Source organism: Bufo gargarizans, chromosome 6 (genome assembly GCF_014858855.1).
Source record: "Bufo gargarizans isolate SCDJY-AF-19 chromosome 6, ASM1485885v1, whole genome shotgun sequence".
Classification (NCBI taxonomy): domain Eukaryota; kingdom Metazoa; phylum Chordata; class Amphibia; order Anura; family Bufonidae; genus Bufo; species Bufo gargarizans.
The window spans coordinates 287,178,199-287,194,697 of NC_058085.1; the positions used below are offsets into that span (position 1 = coordinate 287,178,199).

General features: G+C 45.9%; 1 protein-coding gene across 2 annotated transcripts in view; it reads right to left on the bottom strand.

Annotated features, from left to right (window-relative positions):
• Positions 1-16,499, bottom strand: part of YTHDF1 (YTH N6-methyladenosine RNA binding protein 1) — a 29,629-nt gene that overhangs the window by 11,259 nt on the left and 1,871 nt on the right. Inside the window, exons 2-4 of one of the 2 annotated variants that reach the window (XM_044295909.1) lie at positions 14,754-14,778; positions 12,341-12,420; positions 7,580-9,121 (exon numbers count right to left, since the gene is read on the bottom strand). In XM_044295909.1, coding sequence (XP_044151844.1) covers positions 7,580-9,121; positions 12,341-12,420; positions 14,754-14,778 — 1,647 coding nt within the window. Of the gene's footprint in view, positions 1-7,579; positions 9,122-12,340; positions 12,460-14,753; positions 14,779-16,499 lie in introns of both variants that reach the window. The other variant, XM_044295908.1, reaches the window with a different exon arrangement.

Below are 16,499 nucleotides of genomic sequence, written 5' to 3' on the forward strand. Positions count from 1 at the left end.
ATAGCCTGGGACGGATCCGTCCAGACTTTCAATGTAAAGTCAATGGGGGACGGATCCGCTTGAAGATTGAGCCACATTGTGGCATCTTCAAACGGATCCGTCCCCATTGACTTACATTGTAAGTCTGGACGGATCCGCACGCCTCCGCACGGCCAGGCGGACACCCGAACGCTGCAAGCAGCGTTCAGCTGTCCGCCTGTCCGTGCGGAGGCTGAACGCCGCCAGACTGATGCAGTCTGAGCGGATCCGCATCCATTCAGACTGCATCAGGGCTGGACGGCTGCGTTCGGGTCCACTCGTGAGCCCTTCAAACGGAGCTCACGAGCGGACACCCGAACGCTAGTATGAAAGCAGCCTTAATATATATTTTTTCTGTTATGGCATTCACCATGCATGAAAAAAACTTTAAGTAGTTCACACATTTTCAGATGAGGCGATACCTATGAAAAAAAAAAAATATATATATATTTTAATCTGGAAAAGGGGAAGATTTACAATAACCATTTCATGCTCAGCGCTGAGCATGTACGGCACTGGGCGGGCGTTTAAAGATGGCGCCCGCTACAGGCGCCATAGCCGTGGGCGACTGCCTGCTTCTTTTAGCAAACACCCGCGGCTCATGTCCACAAACACAAATCATGAGTGTCACAATGTGTGAAATCGCCCATAGTATGAAAATATATTCCCCATACGGCAAACCGAAGAAAAAAAAAGCCCGAAAGACTGATTAGCTGTTTTTGGTTGCTTCATTTTCTACAAAAATTTTATAAATTGATCCCCAAAAATTTTTTTTTCCCACTTTCATTTTTTTATCACTATAAAAACACAAGAAAAACTATACATATAAAAAGGTATCGCTGGATTCGTACTGACCTGTAGAATAAAAGTAACCGGTCAGTTTTATCGCACATCGTAAATAATAAAAAACAACGCAAAACTGTGGTGGAATTGCTTTTTTTCTTTTTTTGCAATTTCACCCCATTTGGAATTTTTTCCCCACTTCCCACTACAGGATATGCAAAATTAAATGGCGCCGTTGGAAAGTACAACTTGTCCCGCAAAAAACAAGCCCTCATATAACCTCTGGGCCTTAAAGGGGTTGTCCAGGTTCAGAGCTGAACCTGGGCATCCCTCCATTTTCACCCAGGCAGCCCCCCTGACATGAGCATCGGAGCAGTTCATGCTCCGATGCTCTCGTTTGCCCTGCGCTAAATTGCACAGGGCAAAGGCATTTTTCTGAGTTCCGGTGACGTACTGGGGCTCTCTATGGGGCTGACAGGAACCCCGGTGACGTCACCGGCACTGATGGGCGGGATTTGGCTCTGCCCTAGCCAGTAAAACGGCTAGGGCAGAGCTAAAGCCCGTCCCTCAGAGCCGGTGACGTCACCGAACACACTGCTGGGCGGAAGTTACCGCCCGGCAGTGTGTTATTGAAAACACAAGAGCCCGTGCCCTGCGCGATCTAGCATGAGATGCTCCGATGCCAGGCTCAGGGTGGCAGCCTGGGTGAAAATAAGGGTATGTCCGGGTTCAGCTCTGAACCCGGACAACCCCTTTAAAGGTGTTACTATTTGCAGTTTTTTTTTTGCAAACTAAAAATAAAGAAAGAGAAAAAATGTTTTCCCTTAGGTGACCTGTGCATGCCATCATCAGATTGCTTGCCCCATATACTGCAAAAAAATAAAAATATTGCAGTTAATGGGATTTTCACAGACTGTACCTCGGGTATGGCTTTTCCAGCAGCTCGCTATGACAGAACCTTCATGGCATCAGAATTCCCCCCCAGTCTAACCATACTGACCACAGGATCCAAGGAGGTTAAATGACCGGCATCAATCATGGAGCACAAAGGGTTTAAGCTAAGCAATAAATATGATCCTGCTATTTGTCTGCTTGGAGACAGCTCAAAATTACAAGGCGACACCTCCCGATGATGCACATAACCACAGAAATATGGAAGAAAATTATATGAAGCCACGGCACTCCTTTTGAACTTATTCTTTTCCTTATTTTATTGCACCTAACAGCAACGTTTCGACCTTGCGGTCTTTAACAAGCTTAGAAATATGGAGATATCTCAGTCTGACCATCTAATGAGAATGCTCTCCTCCCCCCCCCCCCCCCCCAATAGAAGATAGGATAAGGATTGGAACATGTCCTGACCTATACCTTTGTTCTTGGGGAGATAATCTGTTGTCAGAGATGTCGTTAGGGTGTTTTATATTCCACCGACTACTAGGGTTGTTGTGATATCAAAATTTAGATTTTATTTCAATACCATAAAAAAGTATTGCGATACTCGATACAACGCAAAAAAATAATAAGACAGCAAAAAGGTCACGTGCATTCCACATTTTATGGAACGTCCGGCCCATAATCGAACAGTCCGATCCTATCTTTTGGGGAAACAAAGTGAATAAAAAAAAAAAAAGCGAATTGCACAGATTTTTTTCTGTTACGTCATTCACCAATAGGAGAATTTTTTAATATTTTACTAGTTCGCACTTTTTTGGGCGTGGAGATATGTAATATATTTATTGTTTATATATCTTATATGTAAAATTTGGAAAGGGGGCGATTTAAACTTTTTTTACTTTTTATTTAATAACTAGGGGCTAGAACCTGAGATTTTTATCCCTTGTCCTATTTACCCTAATAGAGCTCTATTAGTGCGAATAGGATATTACCCTCTCCCTGCTGCGCTGTGCATAGTACACACATCAGCAGGGAGATTACCATGGCAGCCAGAGCTTCAGTAGCGTCCTGGCTGCCATGGTAACCGATCAGAGCCCCGCAACTTCACTACTGGGGCTCTGAACAGAAGCTGCCACTGCCACCAATGAGGAGGAGGGGAGGGGACCCTGTGGCCACTGCCATCAATGACTAATACTAGGGGGTGTGCACTGCGCCATCAATGTTTTTATTACTGCGGGGGGGGGGGGGGGGGCACTGCACCACCAATGAAGTTGAGTTACCTTTTAATACAAATACAGGAGGCGGGTGCCGGCAGCAGAATCACACAGCCAGCACCAGCTGCCTATATTTGTATTAGGCCTCATGCACACGACAGTATTTTTTTCACTGTCCGCAAAACGGGGTTCCGTTGGTCCGTGATCCGTGACCGTTTTTTTGTCCGTGGGTCTTCCTTGTTTTTTGGAGGATCCACGGACATGAAAAATGAAAAAAAAATCTAAGTCAAGTTTGCCATTGAAATGATAGGAAAAAACGGACACGGATCACGGACGACAATCTTGTGTGCATCCGTGATTTTCACGGACCCATTGACTTGAATGGGTCCGTGAACCGTTGGCCGTGAAAAAAATAGGACAGGTCATATTTTTTTCACGGCCAGGAAAAACGGATCACGGATGCGGCTGCCAAACGGTGCAGTTTCCGATTTTTCCACGGACCCATTGAAAGTCAATGGGTCCGCAAAAAAAACGGAACACGGCACAACGGCCACGGATGCACACAACGGTCGTGTGCATGAGGCCTTAATGGGCGAGTTAGCATTGGTGGCACAGTGGCCACAGCCCCTCCCCTGGCCCTGTCTCTTCTTATTGCCGGCAGTAGCGGCACTGAAGGGGGGGGGGATAGAGACTCCTTCCCCCTGTGCTGCTGAGCGTCCGCCATGTTCTCTGACACTAGGCTGCGCAGCCTAGTATCAGTAAATGTTAAATCCCGGTATCAAACTGATACCGTGACAAAAGTATAGATTGGGTATCAATAATTCGATACCCACTACAACCCTACTGACAATCTTTACCTCATTGCAACCAAGGACTCTGGTGTCTAAAATGTCCAAGTTTTCTCATCTTTTCAAAACACTGCATTCGAAAAGGTGAATATATTTTTTCGTTGTAGCAGATTCTGCTTGTATATGGTACTAAAGCAAGATCAGAATAACTTACTTCTCCATGTTATAAACAGCATTTTTCGCCCTATAACACGTACCTAGGTTTTAGAGGTCAATAAGAAAAAATATTTTTAATTAGACCTCAGGTCAGACCACCAATCAGTCCTCAGCTCAGACCCCAATCAGACCTCAGATAAGAGCCTCCATTGCCTCAGATTACCCCCCCCCCCCCCCAGCAGCCCTATATTGCCTCATGTTTTATAAAATAAAATATAAAAAAAACACTTACCTCTCCTGCACGCAATCTTCTTCCTCCTGCTGTGCTGTGAACTGGCGCGCACAGCGTGAGGTCACAGACCGCCCTCACGCTGTGCGCAGCCACTGCACAGCCGACAGCCGAGGACCAGGAAGCAGCGAGTGAGTACTGAGCTTTCACCGCTTCCTGGTCCTCCGGTACTAATCGCTTAAATAAGTATAAAATTCTAATTCTCCCTCTATTTGTAATTCAAGATAAATTTCATATATAAAAAATAATTTACTCTCCAGTACGTAAAGATAACAAATATGTATACCTTCGTTCGGCTACTTTTACACCTCCAGTTTTGATTTCGGCAAAGTACAGCCTGTTGGAATTCTCCGGATCCGTTGCTGCTGGACACACGCGATGATGGGGAGGATCATGCCCGTCCCCACCCGCCATTGGCTGCTCCCCCCTACACCGGATGTTTTCATCCATGTACAGGATGAAGCAGGAGCGCCAATGCGGGGACCAGGAGCGGGGTAAGTATATTCTGTGTTAGGGTCCTAGGGAAGGGGGGGGGGCTGTTTATGACATTGGCTAACCCCCTTTAAAAGAAATTTCTGCAACAAATCTGCCCTGTGTAAATATACTCAGGGTATATGCACGCGGCAGTGTAGCGGATGTGAATTTTTTTTTATGCGCTTTCATACAAACGTGTTGTGGATTTCAAAATCTGCACCACAGGTCAATTTCTTCATCATGTAGATTAGATTTTGAAAATCTCATCTAAAATTAGTTGGTAGTGTATTATGGTACTGATTTTCATGGAGAAACCTGCACGTTAAATGCAGTGTGCATATACCCTTAATGTGCTTCATACGGCTCCTACCATGGAGTGTACAGAAAACCTGTCCGTTACCTAGTCCTGCTCACACAGGTGCAGGATCCATATTACACTTGTGGCTGCGGTGAGATATAAGGATTACTGTCCCGGCTCCTACCATGGAGTGTACATTAAACCTATCCTGCCTTCAGTTTCTGGGACTTGACCTTCTAGCACCTATCACTATCAGGCATATTTGTCTTATGGGGCTATGGAAGGAAGAAATCTCATCTCTTCTGAGACAAGACCTTTCAACATGTAGCCGCCAGGGCATCAGCTTATTGCATTAGGCCCTGTTCCAGACACCCTAGTCAAGCGGCGGGGGGTCTTGGTGGCTATGGCATGGGGCTGCTGGCACTGGCTGGGGGACATCGATGATGGTGGCAATGGCATGGGGTTGCTGGTGCTGGCTGGGGGACATCGATGATGGTGGCAATGGCATGGGGCTGATGGCGCTGGCTATGTAATTTGTATACATACAGAAGAAAATAATATATTGCGATATAGATTTTAGGCCATATCGCCCAGCCCTAAGAGAGACCTTGTCCTAAAGAACATTTATAGGGACCTTTCAGGAGCTTCGTGCTAAAAATGTTGAACTCAGCCGGCAGAGCCCAAGCAGTGCGGAGGATAAGGGCGTGCAACTGCCACACAAGTTCTTCTTCGTTAGTTCTCATTCACGTTAAAAGGGATTGTCCAGGCATATTTTTCTATTGGATCATGTACTGGTCAAAATCAAAAGGGGTTAGTGCCAGGTTTTGAAGATATCCCCAGGATAGGGGATAACTGAGGGTTTGACCGCTGGGACCACGACCTATCCAGAGAATGGGGGGTCTAATTTTCCCTATCTGATGGAGCTGTAGGTCCGACATGTACACTTCCAGTCCATTCAATCTCTATGGGATAGCCAGACATAGCGGAGTACAGCGTTTGGCTATTTCCAGTGGTCTCAAAGAGAATGGATAGGGGATCACTTCTTAACTTTGCACAACCACTTCAATTAGTATGGGACCCATGTATGATACTCAATGGGTTAAGAATGTTCATACGTCCGCAAATATCACACGTGTGTTTTATATTATAACATACATTAATGGATCAGGCAGGAGAGGATGTCCTTTAATGGAGTCACAAATGCACAGCCACATTCCTACTGGGAACTGGGCACCTTCCTTCTCATGATCAGTGGAGATTGCAGCACACTGATGCGATTGAAGAAATGCAAATATATCCTTTTTTTCTTCTCATAAAAAGGCAAAAGCCCAGTCAGATATATCCTAACCCACATTCTCATGTCAACTGGATATGTTTATTTTGGAATTTTTATAAGGCCTCACATACATGACCGTGTCAGTTTTGCTGTCTGCAAACTGCGGCTCTGTAAAATATGGATGCGGCCTATGTGCCGATCGAGTTTTTCTGCAGACCCATTGACTTTGATAGGTCTATGGTCAGCATTTTGCGGAACGAACATACGGACGCAATAAGCGCACAGATCTGTGTGCTTTCCCTATCCGTAGGTCTATTCTGCAAAAGGATAAAACATACTCTGTGCTCATGGACCCACTGAAGGATGCAAAACCGACTGTATCCATAGTTCACAGACCACTAAATACATACGGTCGTGTGCATGAGGCTTTACACAGAGAAAACAGGACAAACTAAACGCTGTAATAGCACTCAAGACCAACTATATAACGCAAACATCCTAGGCCACTGAATGGTTGCCCTCAGTGACCACAATTGCTCAGAACAAATCTGATAAGGTCTGATCTCAATGGATAAAAAGCACTTGTATAGAGTCCTGTACACACTGTGCATGTATGAACAACTGTTTTTAAGGGATGTTAGTGACTTCACGCACCAATCACTGCAGGGGTTTTATAAGAATTGGTATTTATAGCAGAATCAGAACAAAAAAGTCAATGAAAGTCAGACCCCCCAGATATCAGTGTGAAGTGGTCTCTTCCAGCTGGAATGAAAGGCACCGATAGAGGAACAGTCCACTGCACATGAAAGTGGGGGTCAACAATAGGGGGGCTGGTTAGCTAATGGTTTCTTATGTTGTCTGTTACTGCTCTAAAGTGCAACCAATGATACAGTATTTGGTTTCCATAAGGATCTAGTGTTATAAAAGGAGTACCTAGAAAACTAAATAGGAGTCTTGATTTCACTAGCATTACACTCTGATCCTTGTACTGCAGCCCAATAAAAGGGAATACATTCCCGATGACCATATACTTGTATGTATTTCCACAACTTTCTTTTTTATACAGTCTTCGAATAATCCACACACTTCACGTTTGCTGTCAGTGAATGAAAAACCCCTTTCATCTTGTCCTAATCATGTCCAACTGACAAAGCCTTGTACCAGAAAGTATTTTGATACACTGTGACAACCCTGCAGCTGTAAAAGTTGGATGTGATCAGCACAAATATGCATTTGCAAGATTCCATTTAATGACTGCAGGAAGAACTCTAGAAAACGGTGAGAGACTGAAATAGAAATTGCATTAGAAACATTTCATACTTAAACAATAGTGACAAAACCATCGGCTACACGGTAAGGTCAGAAGGGTTAACAAGTCTGGCGTATTACCTTGCGCACGACCTCTTCCTCCTCCTGGCGCTTCTCATAATGAGAAAAGTCATCAAAGATGGAGGTCGTGTGCTTGTAAGTGGCAATGATTTTAAGCACTAGTTTTGCTTTTTCTAAGGGCACCTCCTGCGTGTCTCGGGAGTTTGTGACCGGTTTATTGTCGTTGTTCTCCAGACGGATATGCCTCAGCTGGTTGTTGGGGACGTCCTTGACAAAGAGCCACTTGACATCAAACTTGCCCTTCCACTTGTCCTGTGACCAGACACCGGCACTGGTGCCGTAATCGACAGGTGACCGCATCTCGGCCACACCACAGAAATGTCCACTGCCGTTGACGCTGAAGAGCAAGTAGACGGGGCCTTTGCCGTTCATGGAGCGGAAAGCGCTGTCCAGTCGCTTATTGCCATGCTCTGTGCTACACCAGATAGAGTACTTGATGGAACGGTGAATATCGTCCTCTGAATAACTCTTGATGATAAACACTCGCCCGTTTTTCAGATTCCAGTCAAAGTCCTTGGGATTGTAGCTGTGAGAGGCTTTAAGCTTCTCCAACACTGGATGGGAGTCACTACCAGGGACAGCATGAGGGGGAGCTCCACCCAAGGGATTACCATCAGGGCCCCCACCTTGCCCATAGGCAGCGTTCCTGTTACGGGGGGCCACCCAGCGGTTCTGCTGGGCTTGCTGCTGCTGTGGTGGCGGCGGCGGATTTTGGTAAGGGGCTTGGGACAGAGGTGGCGGCTGAGCTGGGATTGGTTGCAGCAGCTGCTGTTGGGGTTGGGGCTGAGGGATGGACTGAGGAGATGGGATCTGCGGAGGCATTGGGGGCTTGGTGACAGGACCCTTATTGTCCCAGGTGCCAATGTCCATGTTATGTTTGATTGGTGGTGGAGGCAGTGCCCCACCAATGATGGTCACTGGTTTAGTTTTCGTTTTAGGTTGTGGTTTGGCAGGTTTGCTGGCTATGGCTGCCCATGAGGTCGGTTTGGAAGGTGGCATGCTTATACTGTTGCCACCATTGCCAGAGAGAGCACTTGGCATTCCTACGCTGTTCACCACAGAACCAACCGTCTTTACTGCTGAAGCAGTCACGTTGCTGCCTATCTTAAGCCCCACCATGCCCTGCTCAATGCTGTTCATGCCGGGTGCTTTATTTAGAGTCTCATTATGAAACCCGGTCTGTCCATCCACAATTGTCCCACCCAAGGAGCTGGGAGGGTAGCTGTAGCTGCCTCCATAGGCAGAGTTCTGAGTCTGCTGACCCTGAGAGCCGCTGGTGCCCCAAGCGGAAAATGCAGGGTTTTCAGGAAAAAAGTTGAAGCGATGTTGGTAGATGTTATTCCCCAGACCCCCTGGTTGGCCAAACACTGCATCATGCATGAAGTGATGGTCTCCGTTGCTGAGTTGTCCATATGGGGTAAGATATGGGATGGGAGGATCCCCACCAGTGGACCATGGTGCTTCACTCAGGGAGTACGGGAAGATAGATGGTGGATAATAGCTGGAGAGGTATGGGTCTGTCATTGAAGGGTAGCTGTTACTCTGTCAGGAAAAAAGAAAATGTAGGAAATTAGAATAGTTTGGTCCGCTGAAAAGATCAGTGCAAAAGGATATAAAAATAAGACACTTAAAGTTAGAAATTATATACCTAAACCTATAGAATCTTCACTCACTCCTTTCCAGGGATACACGATGACAGTCTATCCTTAGGATAGGCAATCAATATGTGATCAGAGATCCGACCCCAGAACACACACCGGCAATAACAAGGATGGGGAACAAGCAGCACACTGCCCCTTCTAAATTTATACTGCTGGATGGACCCTCACCGAAAAAACATGGGGTGTTTAAGGGGTTTACGAGGAATACACATCAATAGCAGGAATCCATCCAGCAGCGAATGAAGGGAAAGTAATTGCTGATCTTCCGTTATATTGGTCATTAGGTGAGACCCCGAAGGATTATGTTGATTGCCTATCCTAAGGCAATTGTAAATTATTTTCTTTTGCAGATTTCCCCTTTTTCAATGGAAGAGTGAGATCTGTGGAAAATCTGCATGAATTCCGCACCAAAAATGTAAAATAGTGCAGATTTATGTGTGGTTTCAGTGCAGATTTCATGCACGGAGTGCAGCAACCCTGAAGCTAGCCACAAACGTTCGATAGCCTTCTCTCCCGACTCCCCTATACACATTCGGTTCAGCCAAGCCTATGTGTTGCCAGTGAGGAAAGGGAAGAAATCTGCTGCCAGACACTGGCGGTGGCGACTTATCTCCTGGGAGAACAAATAGATGGGGCCAAAATATTCACTCTGCCTGATCCTTCATCTGTCGAGGGAGGGTTGGGAGCTCTTCATACATATTAGGTTGGGTAATCACAACCTGCTGCCGGCAAACAACTAGACAGCACTGGTTCGAGCACAGAATAACGATCACTCCTCCCCATACAGTTGAGGAGATTGCTGCATGTAATAGCAGCGGTCTCCTGGCTGACAAGCAGGTGATTGTCAGGAAGGAACGCTTCCTTCCCAACAATCACCTGCAAGCAAAATTTCTTAGCGTATACAGAGATAGCTGTCAGTCACTGATAACACCTCCCCTGTGAATAATTGGATCAGAAAGAGCAGAGATATACAGTACAGACCAAAAGTTTGAACACACCTCATTCAAAGAGTTTTCTTTATTTTCATGACTATGAAAATTGTAGATTCACACTGAAGGCATCAAAACTATGAATTAACACATGTGGAATTATATACATAACAAAAAAGTGTGAAACAACTGAAAATGTCATTCTAGGTTCTTCAAAGTAGCCACCTTTTGCTTTGATTACCGCTTTGCACACTCTTGGCATTCTCTTGATGAGCTTCAAGAGGTAGTCACCTGAAATGGTTTTCACTTCACAGGTGTGCCCTGTCAGGTATAAGTGGGATTTCTTGCCTTATAAATGGGGTTGGGACCATCAGTTGCCACAGAGTTCTAGCAGCAGACACATCTCTAGAACAACTGTTAAGGAGACTGTGTGAATCAGGCCTTCATGGTAGAATATCTGCTAGGAAACCACTGCTAAGGACAGGCAACAAGCAGAAGAGACTTGTTTGGGCTAAATAAACAAGGAATGGACATTAGACCAGTGGAAATCTGTGCTTTGGTCTGACGAGTCCAAATTTGAGATCTTTGGTTCCAACCACCGTGTCTTTGTGCGACGCAGAAAAGGTGAACGGATGGACTCTACATGCCTGGTTCCCACCGTGAAGCATGGAGGAGGAGGTGTGATGGTGTGGGGGTGCTCTGCTGGTAACACTGTTGGGAATTTATTCAAAATTGAAGGCATACTGAACCAGCATGGCTACCACAGCATCTTGCAGCGGCATGCCATTCCATCCGGTTTGCGTTTAGTTGGACCATCATTTATTTTTCAACAGGACAATGACCCCAAACACACCTCCAGGCTGTGTAAGGGCTATTTGACCATGAAGGAGAGTGATGGGGTGCTGCGCCAGATGACCTGGCATCCACAGTCACCGGACCCGAACCCAATTGAGATGGTTTGGGGTGAGCTGGACCGCAGAGTGAAGGCAAAAGGGCCAACAAGTGCTAAGCATCTCTGGGAACTCCTTCAAGACTGTTGGAAGACCATTTCAGGCGACTACCTCTTGAAGCTCATCAAGAGAATGCCAAGAGTGTGCAAAGCAGTAATCAAAGCAAAAGGTGGCTACTTTGAAGAACCTAGAATATGACATATTTTCAGTTGTTTCACACTTTTTTGTTATGTATATAATTCCACATGTGTTAATTCATAGTTTTGATGCCTTCAGTGTGAATCTACAATTTTCATAGTCAAGAAAATAAAGAAAACTCTTTGAATGAGAAGGTGTGTCCAAACTTTTGGTCTGTACTGTAAATGCATAAATTACAAATTTCACTGAATCTTTTCCCATAAAACTACATATCAATCTGCTCAGCTCCTCCTGCTCTATAACCTGCTGCCTGCAGATTGCACAGCATTTTGTGGTTACAGGTTCCCTTTAAACAGTGAGGAATTGCTACACTAAGTACATGACAATTCTCTAGAAACAAATGTTAGTTAAAGAAATTGTCTCAAGGGATTACAATTTATCATTCACACGTCCGTTAGTGTTTTGCGAATCTGCAATACACGGACACTGGCAATGTACATTCTGCAATTTGCGGTCCGCACATCGCCGGCACTATAATAGAAAATGTCTAATTTTGTCTGCAATTGCGGACGAGAATAGGACATGTTCTATTTTTTGCAGAAACTGAAGCACGGATGCGAAAGTGCGGATCCGCAAATGCGGACAGCACATTCCAGCCCCATTGAAAATTAATGGGTCTGCACTCGTTCCGCAATTTTGCGGAACCCATTTTGCGGATGTGTGAATGGACCCCAAGAGTCGGATCAATGGAGGTCCAACTGCTGGGCTACCCGCCAATCACAATAGTGTCCGGACAATAACCAAGTACAGTACTCAGCTATCACTGCCAGTCCCATTCAAATGGGAGACACTGGACCCCTGTAGGTCCCAGTGGTTGGACCTCCACCAATTAGACACTTACAACCTATTCTGGATAGGTGAGAAGTTGCAATCTTGGGACAACGCCTTCAACACTGGAAACCCCCTGCAATTCAGGACAGAGGAAAGCCCCAGGGCTATAATTTTCACAAAACACACAACCACACCACCTAGTAGAGACATTGTGTTACACACAAAACATTGTAATGTAATGACCACACTGACCTGATTTGACTGCCCGGAGAGATACTGCTCAAAGTCGTTGTCGTGAACGCTGTCCTTCTGGTGCAAGGATCCATTTTGAACTGAAATAAGATCATTGTTTGAGCGCCCTAGTGGAAAAACTTTGGGGAGAAATTGAGTTTGCAAACTAACCTGACAAAAGGGGGCCTTACAGAGCCTAAGCAAAAGCTTTGAGGGGCTCACACTGCAACCATCTATGTGAATGGTACAAGATACAGGGGGTTCTAGTTTAAAAGGTGTTCGGCAGTTTTTTTTAAACCGATGATCTATCCTCTGGATAGATCAGCAGCATCTCATCGGCGGGGGGTCCTGGCTGTCGGAGAAGGCAGCGGAGCTGGCAGTAGCGCAACGGCCTTCTCGCTGTTTACCGCAGGCCCAGTGACGTCACGACTAGTAACAACCTAGGCGGGGCTAAGCTCCATTAAAGTGAACAGAGCTTAGCCCAGCCCAGGCCATTGCAACTAGTCGTGACGTCACTAGGCCTGCGGTAAACAGCGAGAAGGCCACGGGGCTACTGCCAGCGTCACTGCCTTCTTAAACAGCTGATCGGCGGGGGTCTTGGGTGTCGGACCCCCGCCGATCAGATGCTGCTGATCTATCCAGAGGATAGATCAGTTAAAAAATAAAAAATAAATGCAGAACCCCTTTAAGTAAAAATGTGTTCCTTCACTAGTCCTGATGGTGGGGAGGAGTATCGGCTGTCTGCCTGTATAGAAGACACCATGATTCACAGCATTCACTTAATGCCGCTAAACCCTTCTAACAATATATGACGGCAAAAATCTACATGGAAAATTGAGAAACCCTGCAGTACTTTGTTCTTGTATCATTTCAGGTCATTTTCTGCTAATCGCCCTGGGAAACAAGTTACGGACAGCATGCAGATGTCATCCGTGTGCTGTCCGCAAATTATAGAACACGTCCTATTCTGGTCCATATCATGAACGAGAATAGTCATTTCTAGTGTTGGGAGAGAGAGTGCTCACGGAAGGTGCCCATATATTTGTGGATCACAATACAGACATGGTCGTGTGCATGGGGCACTAGATGGGAACAGAGAAACATTTTTTTTGCAGTATTTAACTGAGGAATGGGGATTAGGGAGGGGGACTAAAAAAGAAGCAGCTTTGGCAAGTTCCAGCAAGAGGGACAGATTATATATTTTTTTTTATTGAAATCAATTTTAAGTCATTACAGGATAATGACTACATATGGGCAAAAAAAAAAAAAAAAAACCCTGTTCAGACTTCTTGAGCAGCAAGAGGCTGGCTGGGCCCACTGCTCTAGGGTCTCCCCCTTGATCTCTCACCTGGCCCTTCGGTTTTGTAACTGCACCATCGCTTAGTGCAATGGCGGAGGCGCTGCTGCTGCTATTGGAACAGATCCTCCGCACTTGTGCTGCTACTTGGAGCAACAGCGCTGTTGCGAGATGGAGCCAGCAGTGAGGCCAGCCCCTCTCTGCTCAAGAAGCCCGTCTGATGTACTAATCAATTAGGGTACTTTCACACTAACGTTTTTCTTTTCCGGCATAGAGTTCCGTCATAGGGGCTCTATACTGGAAAATAACTGATCAGTTTTATCCCCATGCATTCTGAATAGAGTAATCCGTTCAGTTTGCATCAGGATGTCTTCAGTTCAGTCATTTTGACTGATCAGGCAAAAGAGAAAACCGTAGCATGCTACAGTTGTATCTCCGGCAAAAAAAAACTGAAGACTTGCCTGAATACCGGATCCGGCATTTTTCCCCCATAGGAATGTATTAGTGCCGGATCCGTCCTTCCTGAGCAGACCAGTAAAAATGTGAGAAAAAAAAATGCAAGGCGGATACGTCTGTCCGCATGAAAAGTGGAGAGATGGATCCGTTCTTGCAATGCATTTGCGAGATGGATCCGCATCCGTCTCAAATGCTTTCAGTCACATCAAAATTGGCGGATCCGGCGGGCAGTCCCGACGACGGAACTGGCCGCCGGATCACACTGCTGCAAGTGTGAAAGTAGCCTTAGCTCATCTTTAGTGAATTCCCATCTTATAAACTGATGGCAGATCTCTGAGGGTTGGCATAAGACATTGTGTGCACCCCTGCCCCTCCCCTCTAGACTGACAGGACCAGTGTGCTGCAGTTATTTTGCACCCAAGTGAACAGTGAATTTCCTAGTGAGAGACTCCTTTCCATATATTAGGACAGGGGAATGAATATAATGAGTGAGAAATCCATACTTTTTTTTGCTATATCTGCTGCTAGATTTTACATTTAACCTTACAGCTCAATTTACTTAAGAAATTTCCAAATAGGATTGGGGTCTTAAATGTCTATTTATGGGATGTCTCAGCATTTGGCTTATCATTATATAGATATTCGGAGGAGATTAAGGGTTGATGTAGAATATTAGATTACCTTTACTGTCCTGTCCTTTTGGTCTCTGTTGTACATTCCAGGGGAGCAGGTTAAAAGGGAAAGAAACAAAAAGAGACATTAGACTGCTATTTGCAGACACGCAGTATACAACACGTTACCAATATGTGGCAGTAATAGCATTGTGTGTTTTACAGTCAGGGATGATAATTGCACAGATTTTTAGGAATTTCCCTTCTGCCCCTTTGGGTTGCATTTCGGGGTTTCTGTTAGGTAGAGCAGCAGGGTTGATCTCTTGATCGTGAAGGATTTTCAGCCCTCCCAGTTGTCATGCAGAAGTGGCACACACTGTCTGATGTTTGTGTAGGTCCTACCGACTGCAGTATGATCATTACAGGCTACAAAAAGGACAACCCAGAGCCCGATGATGCACTACAGCTCGGTTCTTGTGACAACACTTCCTGGTCCGATATGTAACGTGGTGGTGGTGGGGGGGGGGGGTTCCTTTATGCCTCACTCTTAGCCCCCCTCACTGCATCCCCAAGAAACTGGCATAAATGATCGCTCACAGCTGGGGGAGAACAAACTTTTTAGCCAGAAGAGAGGTTTACTGAGACGGGCCTCACCAGATCAAGACTCCCATATGTAACATAATTCCCCCCCATGTGTGTACATTGATGTGGATGGTGAACGGATGCAGCATGAAGTTTGCAATGGGAAACAGCTTGCTTTGGGCTGCCGTCAAGAACTGTTAAAGGGGTTGTCTCACTTCATCAAGTGGCATTTATCATGTAAAGAAAGTTAATACAAGGCATTTACTAATGCATTGCGATTGTCCATATTGCTTCCTTCACAGACACTTCTCATTTCCATGGTTACGACCACCCTGATATCCAGCATCGGTGGTCGTGCTTGCACACTATAGAAAAGCAGGCAATGTGGACAATCACAATACATTAGTAAGTGCCTTGCATTAACTTTCTCTACGTAATAAATGCTGTTTGCTGAAGTGAGACAACCCCTTTAAAGGGGTTGAGAAAGAATGGGATTTTTTTGCACCCCCTCCACAGACATGACTTACCTTCTTCATGGCGCCAGCTCTCCCGCTCCTTTTCTTGTGGGCCTGTGACTCTCCTCTGGGCTTCATTGATGTCAACATCCGGTTTGACATGGCTGCAGCGACGCCCGGCTCCCCTTATGTCTGGCAAATTGTCACATGACACAAGGGGAGCTGGACACTGCCGCGGCCAGCGATTGGCTGGAGGGAGGTCAAGCCGGATGTCGACATTGACTGAGCCCAGGGGAGCATCTCAGGCTGTTGGGCCGGCACCAGGAATCAGGCAAGTCATCTTTCCTTTGCAGGGGTGGGAAAATGCAGAAGTTTACCAAAAACTCCCCCATTCTTGCACAAACCCTTTACAGTAAGAGGCCCGCTGGCCACATGTTCTGACATCAATGACATCCATGTAGCATAGACATGCAGGGTACGCCCGAGCAACCACTGATCCATAGAAACTGCCTCCCACACCCTTCCCTCAAGCAGTACAATTTAGCCATCGGGAAGGGACTGTAGAAGATCTGACCACAGGGCACAATCACTGGGCACGTGGTCCATACGGATCAGAGGGTAGAACTGATACTGAACATGTGGGAATAGGAAGCTGGAGAGATGAGAAACCCAGGAGCAGACTGCAGAAATCATGGACCTCAAAAGGTACAGAGCCCAAAAAGCCAGAGACCCTCAACAGCACAGGTGAAGAGAGACAACAAGCATGAGATGAGAAAGAA